Source organism: Perognathus longimembris, chromosome 10 (assembly GCF_023159225.1).
Source record: "Perognathus longimembris pacificus isolate PPM17 chromosome 10, ASM2315922v1, whole genome shotgun sequence".
Lineage (NCBI taxonomy): Eukaryota > Metazoa > Chordata > Mammalia > Rodentia > Heteromyidae > Perognathus > Perognathus longimembris.
This window is the reverse complement of record NC_063170.1, coordinates 13,072,436-13,090,399: the sequence shown is the minus strand read 5'-3', so window position 1 is coordinate 13,090,399 and position 17,964 is coordinate 13,072,436. Positions and strand designations below refer to the sequence as shown.

General features: G+C 48.4%; 1 protein-coding gene across 3 annotated transcripts in view; it reads left to right on the top strand.

Annotated features, from left to right (window-relative positions):
- Slc9a5 (solute carrier family 9 member A5) overlaps positions 1–17,964 on the top strand; it is a 21,375-nt gene extending 3,411 nt beyond the window's left edge. For 2 of the 3 annotated variants that reach the window (XM_048355339.1, XM_048355338.1), the window contains exons 2-16: positions 692–994; positions 2,172–2,335; positions 2,504–2,582; positions 2,855–3,032; positions 3,446–3,666; positions 3,880–4,082; positions 4,309–4,398; positions 4,494–4,564; positions 5,265–5,394; positions 5,922–6,010; positions 6,166–6,292; positions 11,271–11,441; positions 11,928–11,997; positions 12,597–12,731; positions 16,553–17,964. In XM_048355339.1, the coding sequence (XP_048211296.1) occupies positions 871–994; positions 2,172–2,335; positions 2,504–2,582; positions 2,855–3,032; positions 3,446–3,666; positions 3,880–4,082; positions 4,309–4,398; positions 4,494–4,564; positions 5,265–5,394; positions 5,922–6,010; positions 6,166–6,292; positions 11,271–11,441; positions 11,928–11,997; positions 12,597–12,731; positions 16,553–17,025 (2,325 nt within the window). In that variant the 5' untranslated portion in view covers positions 692–870 and the 3' untranslated portion in view covers positions 17,026–17,964. The remainder of the gene's footprint in view (positions 1–691; positions 995–2,171; positions 2,336–2,503; positions 2,583–2,854; positions 3,033–3,445; positions 3,667–3,879; positions 4,083–4,308; positions 4,399–4,493; positions 4,565–5,264; positions 5,395–5,921; positions 6,011–6,165; positions 6,293–11,270; positions 11,442–11,927; positions 11,998–12,596; positions 12,732–16,552) is intronic. The other variant, XM_048355340.1, reaches the window with a different exon arrangement.

Below are 17,964 nucleotides of genomic sequence, written 5' to 3'. Positions count from 1 at the left end.
CTAAACCCAGAGTTCTTTAAACTGGTGGCCATATAATGAAATGCACACTGGGTTGGGAGGCCTACAATGCTCTTTAGGAGGTATAACATAGATTATGGTGAGGGTTCTCTTGCTATAATATATCTTAGTAATATAGTAATACATTAATATTCATCATAGTATAATAGGAAACACTAGTTGAATGTTTATTGTAGTGTGCTAAGTACCTTTATGGTGGTGGTCTTATTTTACGCCCATTTTTTGGATGAGAAAATTAAGGGTCAGAGATATAGTATTTGCTCCTAAATCATAGAACCACCAAATGGAGGACCTACATCTTGAAACCAAGCAATTTGACTCGAGGTCCTTTTTACAGCTATGTTGTGCATAAAAAGAGACTAGTTAGCATTTTTCTGAGGATCAGATGATGTTTATGAATAAGGGATGTCAGAGAAAGATGAGGTCAATCCCAGAGGATGAGAGTAGACAGGAAAGGACATTTATAGAAAGGAAAAACAAACAAAAACAGCAAAACGCTTGTGGCATTGAAAGGTTTGTAGCCCTGAAGCTTCTAGAATTTCTGTATTTCTTTTTCCTCCCTTGATCCTAAGGTCTGGATTCTGACTTTGGCTAATGTGAGATGGGAAGGTTATATAGGTTAGTGGGGGTTGGGTGTTCCATAACTCATACCTGCTGCCTTCTTGCTTTGCAGTGTTTCACCTGTCTCGGAAGGTAACCTCTCTGGTCCCTGAGAGCTGCCTGCTGATTTTGCTGGGCCTGGTTCTAGGGGGCATTGTCTTGGCTGTGGCCAAGAAAGCTGAGTACCAGTTGGAGCCAGGCACCTTCTTCCTCTTCCTGCTGCCTCCTATCGTGCTGGATTCAGGCTATTTCATGCCCAGCAGGCTGTTCTTTGATAACTTGGGTGCCATCCTCACCTATGCTGTGATTGGCACACTCTGGAATGCTTTCACAACAGGAGCTGCCCTCTGGGGCCTGCAGCAGGCTGGACTTGTGGGTGAGTGACCCTAGGACTTGGGCTGGCACAGGGAAATTGTGCAAGATGCACCCCCCACCCAACTCCCTTCTCTGGCTCTGAAGGTCACATGCTGGTGAGAGCCATTCCCCGAGTGCTCTGTCTTAGGACCTTCCCACTGGGATCGCAAGGCAACACTCCAGATGGGCTTCTCCTTCATTTAGGCCTCTGCCAGTTGAGTCTGCACTTCTGTAGCATGACAACTGAGCAGGGGCCTGGATACCAGCTGTGTGTGTGGGCTGCTGAGGCTGGGGTGCCTGCATTAGCACTCTGTTGTCTCCTACCCTCTGATACCACACTGCTACTTGCCAACTTTGCTCCCCTGAGGCATAGCTTAACATCCTTGCAAGGATGTCTTGACTCTGCTCAGGCCATGTCAAGGTGGTTTTCTGATTTCCATTTTCCTGAACTCGGGGCATGGGCATTGTCCCTGAGCTTTTGTACTCAAGGCTAGTGCTCTACCACTTGAACCACGGCTCTACTTCCAGTTTTCTGATGATTAATTGGAGATAAGAGTCTCATGGACTTTCCTGCCTGGGCTGGCTTTGAACTGTGTTCCTCAGATCTCAGCCTCCTAAGTAGCTAGGATTACAAGTGTGAGCTGCCAGTACACGTGTGCACACATGCGTGCACACAGGCATGCACACGCACAAAACCAGTCCCACCTGCAGTGCTTTTCATTCTGTGCTCAGTCCTCCCCTTCCTGCTGAGAATTGTATGTGTCACTTAAGAACCACAGCTCTTACCCGTTATTCTCCCTAAGGAAGCCAGGCAGAAGCCAATGCCCACCTGCTGAAAGCTACTTACGCTGTTGCTGCCATTTTTATTATTAGTGCCACCTTACCTTTTCAGTTATGTATGTAGAGGGTTATGTATGTGTGGGTTGGGTTTTGCAGCCATCTTATGAGGTAAGCAGATGGGGAGGCATGGCTAGGATAGCGACAGTCACTATCACAAGGCTGGTGAATGCAAAGCCCGACCTTAGGCACTTGCTGCGCAGCTCAAGTCTGACGTACAGGCTAATACTCTCCTTACCTTCCCGTGGCCTTTTGAGGCTTCCTTGTTTTATCAGTGACAGTGGCATGCAGACTTGGCCCAAGTTGATAGGAGAGAGGGTCATCTTCACCAATTCCTGGCCTGTCTCTCTCTCCTGCAATAGCCCCTAGGGTGCAGGCCGGCCTGCTGGACTTCCTGCTGTTTGGGAGCCTCATCTCTGCGGTGGACCCCGTGGCTGTGCTGGCTGTCTTTGAGGAGGTGCACGTCAATGAGACTCTCTTTATCATTGTCTTCGGCGAGTCCCTGCTCAATGATGCAGTCACTGTGGTGAGATTGCTCAGCAACTGCCATCCCCTGACCCTAGGCTGCCATGATCTGATCTGGCTCAGACCTTTTCTTCTAGCTCCTTGGAGAAGGAATACAGTCTGAGCTTTGCCACACTCCAGTGGCCCCCAGTACCATCTCCCCTCACTCCTGACTCTTCTTCTTACCCAGGTGCTGTACAAGGTCTGCAACTCCTTTGTGGAGATGGGCTCTGCCAATGTGCAGGCTACTGACTACCTGAAGGGAGTCGGTCAGTATTTTCCCCTCGGTTGTCATGGAAGGTCTGCCTCCCTTGGGGTTGCTGTGTCCCAGCCACCCAGCGTTAGGACAGAGGAGGTTGTTTGGGTTGCCTCCTTTCTTACTCTCCTCTATGGAGAACTGGGTCTGGGCGGGGCTTGTCCTGGGATCCTGAGCCCCAGGGAGCGTGGTGGGTATCCCCCTAACTTCTTCTTGCCAGGCAGAAGTCTTGTCAGCCCCAGGAGGGTCCAGACCAGGGGTGCTGACAACCCACTCCTCCCCCAGCCTCCCTGTTTGTGGTCAGTTTGGGCGGGGCAGCCGTGGGCTTAGTCTTTGCCTTCCTCCTGGCCCTGACCACACGCTTCACCAAGCGGGTCCGAATCATCGAGCCACTGCTGGTCTTCCTCCTCGCCTATGCAGCCTACCTCACCGCTGAAATGGCCTCACTCTCCGCCATTCTTGCGTGAGTCCTGGGGGTTTTGCAGGCAGGCAGCTGGGAGGGGCCACTGGCCCTGGTTGCTTCTTGTAGGGCCAGAAGCAGGACCCTAAGGAGTCTATAGACTTCCCTGAGCCCTTGTGGTAGTGGGCCCCTCAAGCTCCTTGGGGAGACAATAAACCTCAGGTAAACTTCCAAGAAAACTGGGTACCCAGAACCCAGTGTGGGCTGAACTGGAAGTAGGGGCTGGGGCCACTGGCAGTGATAGCTACAGCCCAGCAAAAGGTGCCTTGGAGTCTGCTAATGAGAGCATGCCCAACTAGCAGTCTTCCTCATGCTGTGGCTCTTAAGAATTGGATGTCTGTGATGGGCAACTCCCCCTCACTCCCTCCAGAAGCTGAGGCCTCCCCTTACTTGCACTCTCTCTGCTCCTCTCCCAGGGTGACTATGTGTGGCCTGGGCTGTAAGAAATATGTGGAGGCCAACATCTCCCATAAATCACGCACAGCTGTCAAATACACAATGAAGACCCTGGCCAGCTGCGCCGAGACTGTCATCTTCATGCTGCTTGGCATCTCAGCTGTGGACTCTTCTAAGTGGGCCTGGGACTCTGGGCTGGTGCTGGGCACGCTCTTCTTCATCCTGTTCTTCCGAGCCCTCGGTATTGGTGGCACCCTCTGCTTCCCCACTCTCCTCCCTGCCCCTGACAGTTCATCTCCCACTCCGAGTCCACATCCTTGTCAATTCCCAAGCCTCCCTTGTTGCTTACCTCTCCCAGCCCCTGCCAGACTTTAGCTCCAGTAGTTGGTGCCGTCCACTCCTGGTGTCCTCTACTCCCAACACCTTGCTCCCGCTGGCCTCCCTCCTACTGTAGGCGTAGTCCTGCAGACGTGGGTGCTGAATCAGTTCCGGTTGGTCCCTCTGGACAAGATTGACCAGGTGGTGATGTCCTATGGGGGCCTTCGGGGGGCTGTGGCCTTTGCTCTCGTCATCCTGCTGGACAGGACCAAGGTCCCTGCCAAGGACTACTTTGTGGCCACCACTATTGTAGTGGTTTTCTTCACAGTCATCGTGCAGGTGGGAGTGCCCACGGGGCTGGGGAGGGAGAGGGGACCAGCAGGCCATGGGGGAGTCTTGGAGCCTATGGAAGAAGATGTACTCTTCTCGTGGGGGGAGGCAGGGACTGACCTTCCCAGACCTTGAGTGCAGCAGGGTGTTATGGGAACAGCTGAGGACTGATTATGGGGAAAGAAAGTCCACAGGGAAATGAAAAGGACAGGGCTCACCTCCTGCCTGTCCATAGGGTTTGACCATCAAGCCACTGGTGAAGTGGCTGAAGGTGAAGAGGAGTGAACATCACAAACCCACCCTAAACCAGGAGCTACACGAGCACGTGGGTACCAGAACCCCATCCCTCCACCAGTCCTTTTTTTTCCCTTCTCCTTCTTGGCAGAGTCCTGATCCAGTCCCCCTACCCGCCCCTTCTAGACTTTTGACCACATTCTGGCTGCAGTGGAGGACGTTGTGGGGCACCATGGCTACCACTACTGGAGGGACAGGTGAGGGAGCTGCCCCGAGGCTCCTTCAGCAGCAGCAGCCCCACCAGCCAGGGCAGCATGGGGGGATATGCCACCCTTCTCAGAAGGGACACAGCCAGGTTCAGGCTGGGTGACCTCTGTGTGGAGCCTTCCAGTGGCATCTCAGTAACCTCAGGATAAGACAAGGCTCCCCAGTGTGGCCTGCCTGGCTCTGCATGGTCTGCCATCTGCCAGACTGAAGCCCCATCATGCTCTGCTCTGCCTTTGATGGTCTGCCTGCTAATTACATGGGCCCTATTTCAGAGCTTCAAGACATGCTCTCTAAGCCTGGCCACTGGTACATGCTCTGTTTACTACAATACTCCCTTGTCTCTCTCACTTTTTCATCCTTCGATCTCATCATAGGCATTGATTCCTTAGGGAGGCCTTTCCTGGCTACCCTGACTAGGACAATCTCTTGTCATACTCTATAATTATACTTGGTAGTTTTGTCAAGATTGCCATTTTTCCAGTGATTTGCAGTAATTGTACTTAATGTAGAATTCCCCTATGACTGTAAATTCTGTTAGAAGCAGCAGCTGGCTGTGAGATTCTCCCTGGCTGAGACACATACCAAGAAAAGCCAGGCCATTGCTGGCAGTGTCCCTGCCCCATCTGAGGAAGGGCCAGCCAGCCACTCCTTGAGGATGGTACTCAGTGCTGGGCCTGATGTCCTCTGTAGGTGGGAGCAGTTTGACAAGAAGTACCTCAGTCAGCTGCTGATGCGGCGGTCAGCCTACCGCATCCGGGACCAGATCTGGGATGTGTACTACAGACTCAACATCCGGGATGCCATCAGCTTTGTGGACCAGGTGTGTCAGCAGTTACCAGGTGGGCCTGTCATGGTGGGAGGACAGCTAGCTAGAAAACCAGGGCAGAAACAGGAAACAGGCAGGCAGGCAGGCTTGTTAGCGGGGAATTGGAAACTCCCAGCTGACTTTTATGATCATAAAGTGGCAGCTGCGGTAAGTCTGGCAGCCAGTACAGAGATGTGGGAAAGAGCTGGACTTGAGTTAGCAGATGTGGCTCAAACTGTTAACGCTTTCGGTAAGTAACTTAACCTTGTCTCAGCCTATTTGTTCATTGATAAGAAAGCAGGAATAAGAAGAGCACCTACATCAGATTCTGTGAATTTTGTGAATCCAGTATATAAAACATCTGGAGCAAAGGAGTCCGGGGGTAGCTGAGAATGCTTGCCTAGCATGCCTTGTTCTGATCTGCCAGACTACAAAACAAAAGAAAATAGTAAAATAAGTATTAGATGTTGTTCTTTTTCTTACCACCTGATTGTCTGGGCCACCCTTTAATTGCTGTCTGATCTTGGTCTTGACCCCTGCAGGGAGGTCACGTCTTGTCCTCCACAGGCCTCACTCTGCCCTCTATGCCCAGCCGAAATTCTGTGGCCGAGACCTCTGTCACCAACCTGTTGTGAGTCCCTTTTTCCGTTTCCTAGCTCCTCTCCATCAGGCACTCTTCTTCAAGTCATTTTGGGGGAAGATCTGTCAGTATGTTTGCTTTGCTTCTGTCCCTCTGGCCGGTGCCTTAGTCCCCCTCCCCAGCACCCGTGTCTGTGCCTCCTACAGGAGGGAGAGCGGCAGTGGCGTGTGTCTGGATCTGCAGGTGATTGACACAGTTCGCAGTGGTCGGGACCGTGAAGATGCTGTGATGCACCACCTGCTCTGTGGAGGCCTCTACAAGCCTCGCCGCAGGGTGAGAACAGGCAGGGCGTGAGTTCTGAGGGCTGGGGGGACGGCCACCGGGGAGGGGGCTGCTGGCAGAGGCTTAAAAGGTGCCAGCTGTGGTGAGCTACAGGCACTCAGATGAAGGGTTTCCTCCTGTCTGTAATAAGAAACCTTTTTTTTTTTTTTTTTTTTAATATGCTGTTGCTGTTTTGGAGGAGGAGTTGGCCTGCTCTAGTAGCCATGTGCAGACCAAATTAGAGGGCCTAAGTTGAGAGCTGGAGAGCCAGTAGAAGCTGGAGGGAAACACTTAGATGGTGAGAGAGAGAGGAACACACAGGTCTTGGGGACTGATTCTGAAGGGAGAGGAGATAGTGGAGAGGCCTTGGAAAGTAACAGTCGCAGACAAGAAGCCGGGACCCAGAGGAAGGCTGAGGAACCAGTTTAACATTGGGAAGGCAATCCGTTTTACACGATGTCAGTTAGGTCTGTGCCCTTCTTGAAGTTGTAGGGCTGGGAAAGGCCAGTGCACCCAGGAGAGAATGTGTTGCAGCCCCACAAGGGGGCAGCAAGCTATCATCTTGAGTCATGTGAAATGCATTTGGAGTTTATCAATCCTGGCAGTGGTAACAGGCAAAGGTTAGATTGTTGAGGTAGAACTGCCTTCCTATAACTTACACACACTTCTCCTGCATTGACTCTGAGGGTCTACAGAATAATTTTTATTGTAAATTTGATGGACAAAGGGATTATACTTATATAAGTCAGGTACATGTCTTTTCCTTCTTTTTTTTTTTTTGGTGTGGAGCCCTGGGTGTTGTCCATGAGCTCTTTTGCTGAAGGCTAGCACTCCCATGTGGAATGGAGCTATGGCTCCACTTCCAGTTTTCTGGAAGTCTCATGGGCTTTCCTACCACAGCTAGCTTTGAACTATGATTCTTAGATCTGAGTCTCCTGAGTAGCAAGGAGCAGGCATGAGCCACCAGTGCCTGGCTAAGAGTACGGACTTTTTGGACAGTGTCACCCCTTCCCTTGATCTCCCAGTTTTTCCCACCTGCAGGATAAGTTTTGTTTTGCTTGCCAGTCTTAGGGCTTGAAATCAGGGCCTGAGCACCGTCCCTGGCTTCCTTTTGCTCAAGGCTAGCACTCCACCACAAGCCACAGCACCACTTCTGGCTTTTTTTGTTTATGTGGTGCTGAAGAATCGAACCCAGGGCTTCATGCATGCTAGACAAGCACTCTACCACTAAGCCACATTCCCACCCTCCTACCTATCTGCAGGTTAAGTTTAAGGTTTCAAGACAGCAACTCCCACACAGGCCCCCAGGCCAGAATTTTCTGCCCCTGATGTCTCTATCCTCTGGCCCCTAGAAATGGGGACCTGGGAGTGGGAGGTGCTACTATAGCTGTGACTGGCCTAGAGTAAGGCAGGGGGACTCTCTTACCTTTCTAGAACTTTCAGTTGTCTTCCTACAATGCAAGATCCCTGCTTTGGCTCATCACCTTACAGCCCCATACTGTCTTCCATTTGAAAAGGCAAACCCAAGTCTTCCTCAGTCAGTGGCTGTCTCATCTAACCTACTTTTTTCCTCTCCCTTTTTTTTTTTTTTTTTGGCAAAATTTCAGTATAGAGAATAAAACATCTCGTTTGTCTGTTACCTCAATGTATGATTAATTTTATTATATTAATTTTGTGTTTTTTTTTCTACCATACCCTGCTTCAATTCTGTCTGTCTGCCTGTCTATCTTTTTTTTTTTTTTTTTGGCCAGTCCTGGGCCTTGGACTCAGGGCCTAAGCACTGTCCCTGGCTTCTTCCCGCTCAAGGCTAGCACTCTGCCACTTGAGCCACAGCGCCGCTTCTGGCCGTTTTCTGTATATGTGGTGCTGGGGAATCGATCCTAGGGCCTCGGGTATACCGAGGCAGGCACTCTTGCCACTAGGCTATATCCCCAGCCCCTGCTGCCTGTCTATCTTTAAGATACATTAGTTCCACAGGGGGGTTTCATTGTGACATTTCTATACATGTATATATAATGTACCCCAATTACCACAGCTTCTCCTTTATCTCATTCCCACCTTCTTAAAATAATTTGAACACATTTCTTTTCATACAGGCAAATAAAATATTTCAACCATTTCATCCTTATTCATTCTCGTCCAACCTCTTTATTTTTTTAAAGCAAACTTCAGGTGTCATATCTCAATATTTCAGTAAGTATATCAGTAGGTGGCAAGAATTCATGAAAAATAAAACCACAGTACCATTATCATAATAATATCACAAATAATAGTTCTTTCTGACATCTAGTTAGTGTTCTAGCTGGTTTGTTCAAATCAGGATCCAAATAAAGTCTACAATTTGTCTTTGTGAAATGTCTTTTCATTTAAAAAAACTATAATAGATCCTTCTCCCCTTGCTATTGATTTATTGAAGAAGCTGGATATTTTATTCTGGATAATTCCCCACTTTATAGATTTTGCTGATTGTATTCTGGTGGTGGCATTTAACATTTTCCACCATCCCTTGCTTTTCTGTTGTTAAATCTAGAGACCTGATCAGGTCCCAGGACATTCAATTGGTGTACAGTGGACAGTATTGTGTTATATCAGGGACTTTATGATTTTGTGTGTTTGTGTGTGTAAGGTTAGTCAATGGGTTCAGTGCAATCAGTTATTGTATAATTAATTTTAAAAGGACTGCAGTGAATTTGTGCTTATCCTGTTAAATGTCATCTTATTTAATTTAGCCCATCATTCCTTCGCTTGGATCTCATGTCTACCACCAAATGTCTCCTCAGATTCATAGCATCTGAAACTTTCCTAAGCCTGTTAACTTTGCATCCATCTAAAACATAAAATGTTGAACAGACTAGAGCTGAGGACAGAGCCCTGTGGCATACTACTAAAGACTTTTCTCCAGACTGACATGGATCAAGAATTTTTGGGGTATGGTTGCTCAACCAGTTCTGAATCCCCTTAGTTTGTATTATGACACAATCCACATTTCCTCATGTTCCCCCCAGAAATGTCATTAGAGAGAGACAAAGATCATATCTTGAGAGATAGGAGATGAAGAAAAAGCAGTCTTCATCCATGGTCCCTCCCCCGAGTCCCATCAGAATCCCCTGGGAAGCTTGTTAGAGTACTCCTGGCTTCAGTTGGAGATTCTGATTCTGTAGAATGGGGTGGGACTAAGATTTGCAATCTTACTAAGTCCCTCAGGTAGCTGAGATGCAACTGGTCTGATAACTGCTATTAGGGAACCATAGATCATGTCACTGATATGGTTAGAGCCAATAAAAACATAAGTTCTTTGGGGAGAACAACCAGGAGAAAGGAAATCCATATGTAATACTGGGGAATATACATGGAAGAAAAGGACAGAGCTACCAAAGGAAAGAGAAGTAACCTTTATAGAAGTAATAACAGATGGTGTCTCCATACTGGGGTAGAAGAAGGGATGGATGCTGCAGAGGCTAGGCTGGTGCCTGAGCAGAGCCACAGAACTGGCTACCAGGGAAAAGACAGCATTGTGGCAGTTCTGGTATTTAAGGAACTACTGGTTAGGAGGGCAAACATCAGAATCAACTTCAAAAAGTTAGAAGGCAGTGGGATTGATGGAAAGGCTTTCTTTGTGGTGGCAAGTGTAAAAGCTTGCTTGAAAGTGGAGAGGCAGTGGCCAGGCAGTGAAGATGCTAGAGTGGAGAAATAAAGAGAGCTGCAAATAGGGAGGCAGGAAGGAGGAAGTTGAGCAAGGCCAAGACCAGAGATAGGAGGTAATAGGCCCCTTCATAACAAAAGGGCACCTCCAGGTACGTAGAGAGGGAAGGCAGATGGGAGACTTGAAGGAAGCTCTTAGAACTGGTTCTGGGAAGTAGAGAAATAGGGAGATGAAATGGAGCAGACTGGGAGTATAAGGCAAGATGAAGTGATCACAGATAATGGAATGTTGCTAAGCTGCCAAGGACAGTCACCCAGGCTAGGCAAGAGCATGGTGGGCTTGATCTTTATAAAAGAGCAGTTAGAGAGAGTGTCTCTGAATTATGTAGGTAGTTGTTGATACCAGGAGGGTCTCATGTATCAGGGGTGATAGCTATGAGTCCACAGTGCAGCCCAAATGTAATGGCTCTAGAAATGGCTAGATGCAAAGTCCAGCTGGAGAGGGTCCTGTGTTGCTAAAAGGGCACACTCAAATGGAGGTGCAAGGAAGGATGTGGTCCTTAGCCTTGTAATAGACCCAAGGGACAAAACCCAGAGACCATGCCTCCTCTGTGACTTCATATAAAACTGGGAAAAGGGCAGCAGGAGGTGAGAAAAGCCAGATTTGGAGGCATAAACTAGGATAAAGGGATTTCCCACCACCCCTCAGTGAACTGAGAATATGTGTGTGTGTGTGTGTGTGTGTGTGTGTGTGTGTGTGTGTGTGTATAACATATATATATATATATATTTTTTTTTTTTTGGGCCAGTCCTGGGCCTTGGACTCAGGGCCTGAGCACTCAGAGCCTGAGCACTGTCTCTGGCTTCTTTTTGCTCAAGGCTAGCACTCTGCCACTTGAGCCACAGCGCCCCTTCTGGCCGTTTTCTATATATGTGGTGCTGAGGAATCAAACCCAGGGCTTCATGTATCCGAGGCGAGCACTCTTGCCACTAGGCCATATTCCCAGCCCCAATATATATAATTTTTAAAGTACATATGTGTATATGTAGAGCATTGACAAATTGTAATTAAACTATGCTAATTTAAAAGGTACATATGCATATATATGTATAGCATCAGTAAGTTGCACAAGGGAGTTACATTTTGACAAGTCCATGTATGCATATGCTATTCTTTGATTAGACTCACCCCATTTATTTATTTATTATTTACTTATTTACTCTACGGCTGGCTTGGGAAAAGCTGGGCTGGAAGGACCTATGGTGAACATCTTGGGGCTGTGGCCTGGGGTTCCTGTGGAGGGCCAAGGCACCCAGCCTCATGGCAGGGTGGGGTTGTCATTGCTAGTACAAGGCCAGCTGCAGCCGCCATTTCATCTCTGAGGATGCACAAGAGCGGCAGGACAAGGAGGTCTTCCAGCAGAACATGAAGCGGCGGCTTGAGTCATTTAAGTCCACCAAGCACAACATCTGCTTCACCAAGAGCAAGCTGAGACCTAGAAAGGCTGGTCGCAAGAAGGCATGTCCTTTCTCTGAAACTCCTCTTTGGGCTTAGAGGCTGCTGGCATATAATTTAGATCCCCTCAAGGGTTGGAATCTAGCCTGGGGGATACCCCTGGAATTTGAAGACTAGGAGTTTGGATTCCCTTTTCAATTTCCCTGGATTCCCCAGAAGGGTAAAGGAAGTTCTTCAGGGGCAATGCAATGTAGCCCCTCGGCCACGTAGTCACTTTGTCAGAGATGAATGGGCAGAAGGGCCAATCCCTGAAGAAGCAACTCCAGGAGCCTCTCAGTCAGCCCAGGCTGATGCTTCCAGAGCCCCTGCTGGGGTATGGGTTGCTCAGACTCCAAGGCTCCTGGCTGGCTGGCAAAGGGATGGTGTGATGTAGAACTGTAAGGACAGACACAAATTCCCTTCCAGATGGTTTAGGAAAATATGTCCTAGATGACAGGGCTGGGTGGGGAGCCAGGGCCAAAGTCTCAGGCTTGCTTTCTTGGTCCTCAGAAGGATGGTGTGGCAAATGCTGAGGCTACAAATGGAAAACCTCCTCGAGACCTGGGCTTTCAGGACACAGGCAAGCAGGAAGTGGAGGGGTGGGCTTGAGGATGGGAGGGAAAAGGAAGGTCCAGGCCCATCAACCTGAAGGATTCCTGTGTGCATTTAGCACTATAAGCTGGGCCTCTCAGCAGCAAGACTGGCACACTCCATTTCAAAGCAGTTATATATGTTGGGAAGTGTCTGATTGCTAAGTATGTCTTCAGGCCCTGAGAAACTAGAAAAGGTGGTGAAGAACGGGAGGTTGGCTCTGGGTAGGCCCTGGAGCCCAGTGTCCCATCTTCTTCATGAACTAAGTGTTCATGGGCCTTCCGGTTCTCCAGATGCTCATGTTGTCAGTTGATGGTGGGATCTGGGGGTGACAAGGTGGTAGGGGAACTGGAAGGTGTGCCACTCGTGGCCTCCTCTGAGGACTTAGCTCATCCCTGCCTCTTCAGGCTCCCTTCCCTTCCTCTCAAGCCCCTGCCCCCTAAGCCAGTACCAGAAAGCGTCAGAAAAAGGCGGCACTTCTGCCCACACAGGGTCTGCCTGGGGGTATAGAATCTGGTTTGGGATGGTGCAGTACCAAGAGGCAGCTGCTGGGCTGCCTGCCTTGACTTGGCTCTTATCCCTGTCCAGCTGCTGTGACACTAACGGTGGAGTCGGAGTCGGAGGAGGAGGAGAGTGACACTTCAGAATCCGAGAAGGACGACGAGGGGATCATCTTTGTGGCTCGAGCAACCAGTGAGGTTCTCCAAGAGGGCAAGGTCTCAGGTAATGGCTTCCTAAATGTCTCGCTTCCCTCTGAAACAAACAGGTTTTTTGCCTCTATGCTCATGGCCTCTGCTCCAGGCAATTCCATTTTCCTATGTGCTCATTTATTCACCAGCCAGCATTTACTGAGCTTCTCTTTATCAGAAATCTGACATAAATGATCTAGTTTAACCCCTGGCACCACCAGAATGGGGAAACTGAGCTTCAAGGGCCTAAGGGCCTTGTAATTTATCCACTATCTTATGGTAGAATCAGAATTTAAACCAACCCATCCTGAGTCCAAATCCCACAGCTTCTCACTGCCATGCTTTTTGTTTGAGGAATCCAAGGTGATAAACATACTGCACAGTAGTCTCTCTAGTGACCATGCTCAGCATACCTGCCCTCAGGTAGAGCCTTCAGTGAGGATGTCACCTGACTAGAGAAGGAACCTGAAACTGAGATCATCAAAATGGACTTGTAGGTTTACAAAAAACACATGCATATCCATAACACATATGCATACACACACATATATAGCTATCTGCATTAGAGACCTAATTCACTCAGAAAGCTAGCTAGGTCCACTGGTGAATGGCTCAAGCATCCTCAGGTGCTTTTTTTTTTTTTTTTTTGAACTCGGGGTCTGAGCACTGTCCCTGGCTTCTTTTTCCTTAAGGCTCACACTCTACCACTTGAGCCCCAGCACCACTTCAAGCTTTTTCTGTGTATGTGGTGCTGAGGAATCGAACCCACGGCTTCATGCATGCTAGGCAAGTACTCTACCACTAGGCCACATTCGCAGCCCCAGATGCTCTTTTTGTTGATGTTGTTGTTGGTTGTGTGGCCTGAACTCAGGGCCTGGCCACTGTTCCTGAGCTCTTTCGCTGAAGGCTAGTACTCTATGGCTTTGAGCCACAGCCTCACTTCCGGTTTTTGAGTGGTTAATTGGAAATAAGAGTCTCATGGACTTTCCTGACTGGGCTGGCTTTGAGTTGTGATCCTCAGATCTCAGCCTCCTGAGTAGCTAGGACTACAGGTGTGAACCACTGGTACCTGGCCTCAGGTACTTTTTAGAAACGTTTTATTACAGACAATTTTTGAAATACATAATTATAGAACAGTGAAATAATTTCCCATCTGTCTTCTACTCATAGTCAATCTTATGTCATTTAAACCTTCACCTGTAGACTCTTGCTCCTCTGAGTTCATATGAAGAAAATCTCACGTGTCATATCACTTGTATCAGTAAATACTTCATCATAAAAGATAGGGATTCTTCTTTACTCAGGAAGGTGAGGCATGAGAATTGAGGCTTGGAGCCAGACTAGGCAGACAAATCTGTGAGCATAAGAATCTGGAAGTGGAGGTGTGGCTGAAGTGATAGAGCACTCCAGCTGAGAATGAAAATGCCAAGCAAGAATGCCAGGCTGAGTGAGATAAGGATTCTTTTTTTAAAAACTACAACCATGGCGTCATTACCATATATAAAATCTTGGCCATCAAAAATCTAGTCAGTGTTCAGATCTCTCTGGTGTCTTCATATTTTTTACAGCAGTTTTATGCAAATAAAAATACAGATAAGATCTATACATTACATTTGGCTGACAAGTCCCTTTTGCAAGTCCCTATTGCAATCAGTGGCACTCAAGAGGATGGAGAGGGAGTGTGCCACTTAGGGGACACTAGGCAATGTCTGGAGATATTTCTTTAATAACAACTGGGGAAGGTGCACTTGCATTGAATGGGTGGAGGGGTATTCAAGTATCAAGTTTGGAAATTCTTGATCTATCTCTCCTACATTTTCCCCTTCTGATATATCAAAGAAACCAGTTTATCTGTCCTACAGTCTTTTCCTGCCTGGATTTTAGCTGATTGTATCCCCAAAAGTGTCATTTCAAATCTTTTTCTAACTTACAATTCTTTCAAATTTATATTAGATTCCAGTTTGGATTTTTTTTTCTTGGTAAGAACACTTCACAGGTAGTAGGAGTGTATTTCCTATTGGCCACATCAGAAAACATATACAATGTGGTTGGCTCACTTTTTTTTTTTTTTTCTGTTGGTTGTGGGGTCTAAACTCAGGGCCTGGATATTGTTCCTAAGCTTCTTTTGCTCAAGGCTAGCACTCTACCACTTTGAGCCATAGCACCACTTCCAGTTTTCAGGTGTTTAATTGGAGATAAGAGTCTCACAGACTTTTCCATTGCAGGCTTGGAACCACAACCCTCAAATCTCAGCCTCCTAAGTAGCTAAGGTTACAGGTGTGAGCCACCAGTGCCCACTGGCATCTACATTTATTAGCAGGAATTCACCTATATAAAGCTTCCCATTGGGCTGGGGATATGGCCTAGTGGCAAGAGTGCCTGCCTCATATACATGAGTCCCTGGGTTCGATTCCCCAGCACCACATATACAGAAAATGGCCAGAAGTGGCGCTGTGGCTCAAGTGGCAGAGTGCTAGCCTTGAGCAAAGAGAAGCCAGGGACAGTGCTCAGGCCCAGAGTCCAAGCCCCAGGACTGGCCAAAAAAAATAAAAGCTTCCCATTATCTATTATTTGGTTACTTTGAGGTACAGTAGATACAGGGAAGAATGGATAAATGCTTGATCCTTTCTTTTTATCTGTCAGTCTTTAGACCTTTATCTGCCAGACTTTAGACCAAGGGGTGAGTTTGTTTCCTGGTATCCTCTAAAGGTGGTTTTTAATTGGGATATTTTAATATTTCAAGTCTTTCAAAAGCTTTAGTTTCCAAAAATAGACAAAAAAGCTTTAGTTTCATTTTTAAAATTTTTATTGTTATTATAAAGGTGATATACAGAGGGGTTACAATTACATAAGTCAGGTAATGAGAACATTTCTTTTTGGACAGTGTTACCCTTCCCTAGCTCTTTCCCAGTGGGTTTCATTTTTAATCATAGCATCAACATATTTTATAATGTCATCAATCAGAGTGCATTGGGGGTACAGTTCAGTGGTAGAGTGCTTGAGACCCCAAGTTTATTGGACTCTTTGAGGCTTTATCAATAAATGCACTGAAAACCTTTTTTTTTTTTTTCCTGCCAGTCCTGGGGCTTGGACTCAGGGCCTGAGCACTGTCCCTGGCTTCTTTTTGCTTAAGGCTAGAACTCTGCCACTTGAGCCACAGCGCCACTTCTGGCTATTTTCTATATATGTGGTGCTGGGGAATCAAACTCAGGGCTTCATGTACACGAGGCAAGCACTCTTGCCACTAGGCCATATTCCCAGCCCCACTGAAAACCTTTTATTCACAGGCATTGTGCTTGGCTTCCAAGAGCTCAGGTTTGCCTTTTGTAGAACCCCAGACTTCCTATAATCCAGCTGCCTGTAGTTCTGGGATTTTCTGAATCCAGCCCCTACCCTGATATCTCACTGGCCACACGGCTTCCTCCTGGTCATTTGCAGGAGCTTGCACTCTGGGGCTCTACCTCTGCTCAGGCAGTGTGTCCAGCAGCAAAGCTTTTACCTAGACCTCACCGCCAATTACCTCATCCTTGCTGACTGGCTGGGATGGGGCTTGGCAAGTTGTAGTTTTTGAGACAGGTGCTGAAGGGTGTTCAGAGGATTTATTTTCCGCTGCCTAGCTTCTGCTTTTCTGTTTTGTAGTTACTTCCACTTGTTCATTAGGTAGGTCTTAAGTAACTGTTCTGGGCCAGTCAGCTATCGTGCCTTCTCTGGACAAGACATTCATTGAGTAATTGCTCAAATGGATGGAGCAATGTGGCAAACGGTGAAATGTATTAACTTAGGAGGATGTGTTTATACCTGGGGGAGAGGGGTTCCGCGGCATTGGCACTGAGCTCATGTATACTCTGTCCTCAGGAGGCCTCGAGGTATGTCCGAGCCCACGTATCATCCCCCCTTCCCCAACCTGTGCGGAGAAGGAGCTACCCTGGAAGAGTGCGCAGGGGGACCTGGCCGTATACGTATCTTCGGAAACCACCAAGATCGTGCCTGTGGACATGCAGACAGGCTGGAACCAGAGCATCTCATCTCTGGAGAGCCTAGCATCCCCTCCTTGTACCCAAGCCCCTACCCTGACCCGCCTGCCTCCCCGCTCACTGTGTGCTGAAGAGCCCCAGGCCCCCCTTGACCTGCCTTCTGACCTGCGCCCTAGCTTTGCCTTCCCCCCTAGCCTGGCCAAGGCTGGCCGTTCTCAAAGTGAGAGCAGTGCTGACATCTCCCAGCAGCAGGAGCTACAGCCCCTCATGGGCCACAAGGGCCACACCCATCTTAGCCCACGCACGGCCAACTCCCACTGGTGCATCCAGTTCAACAGGGGGGGTCGGCTGTAACCCAGGGGCCTCGGGGAGGAGCAGGAGGTGGAGGCCCTGTGGGAACAGTTCCCTGGGCAATGGGCAGAGCAGTCCATTCAGCTTGACACAGGGCTAGACTAGGGGCCTGGACTGAAGTATAGCTGGGCCTCCTTGAGGTTGGTCAGAGGGGTCTCCTGGGCTGGTCCTCACAGGAACCCTTCTCCTACCCTGCATCTAACCCCTTCCACCTTCCATTTCAATAATGGCTCAGGATCCAGTCCAGAGTTCCAGGCTTAGGCCTAGAGACTAGGGTAGCTGATGTCCCTTCCCTAAGGGAGCTTTTTGAGCTCAATGGAGGCAGCTGTTTCTGACCCCAAAGTGAAGGAATCACTCCCCAGTGAATGCAGGTCTTCCCTGCCTGCCACCCTCTCTCTTCCTGGCATCTGGTCAAGGACTTGATGTCAGGTATGAAGACCTAGTGAGGGGCCAGTCCTTAGAGGAAACAGGGTGGGATGCAGCGTAGGCATCAGCCTTGGGCTGGGCTGGCCTGTTGGTTCACCTTTCCAGGATCCTTTTTTTTTTTTTTTTTTCAGGGCAGTGGGAGTCTCTGCCTCCATGTTTTGCTTTAGCCCCTTCCTTTTGCTGCCAGATATTGGGGTAATGGTGCCTACTTTTCTAAGATGTGAGCCTTGGACCAGGCAGTTCAGGGCTGCTTCTTAGCCAGGGTCTTTTGGGGGATCTTTTTGATCCTTAGATCTGGGTTTTCTGAGGCGGGGACACAGTGGCCTCTGGGATCCCATGCTGCCACTTCAAATTTTCCCAAACAGGAAAGCGGCTAGGTATCTCAGGATCACTGCTCCATGGCTGTGGGGAGCTAGGACAGCTGGCTACAGTGCTAAATGGGGCAGAGTGGCAGGTGGATTTCCTGGAAGTAGCCCCTGCCTTGTGTTTTGTACCTTGAACCTAAGATACATTAAA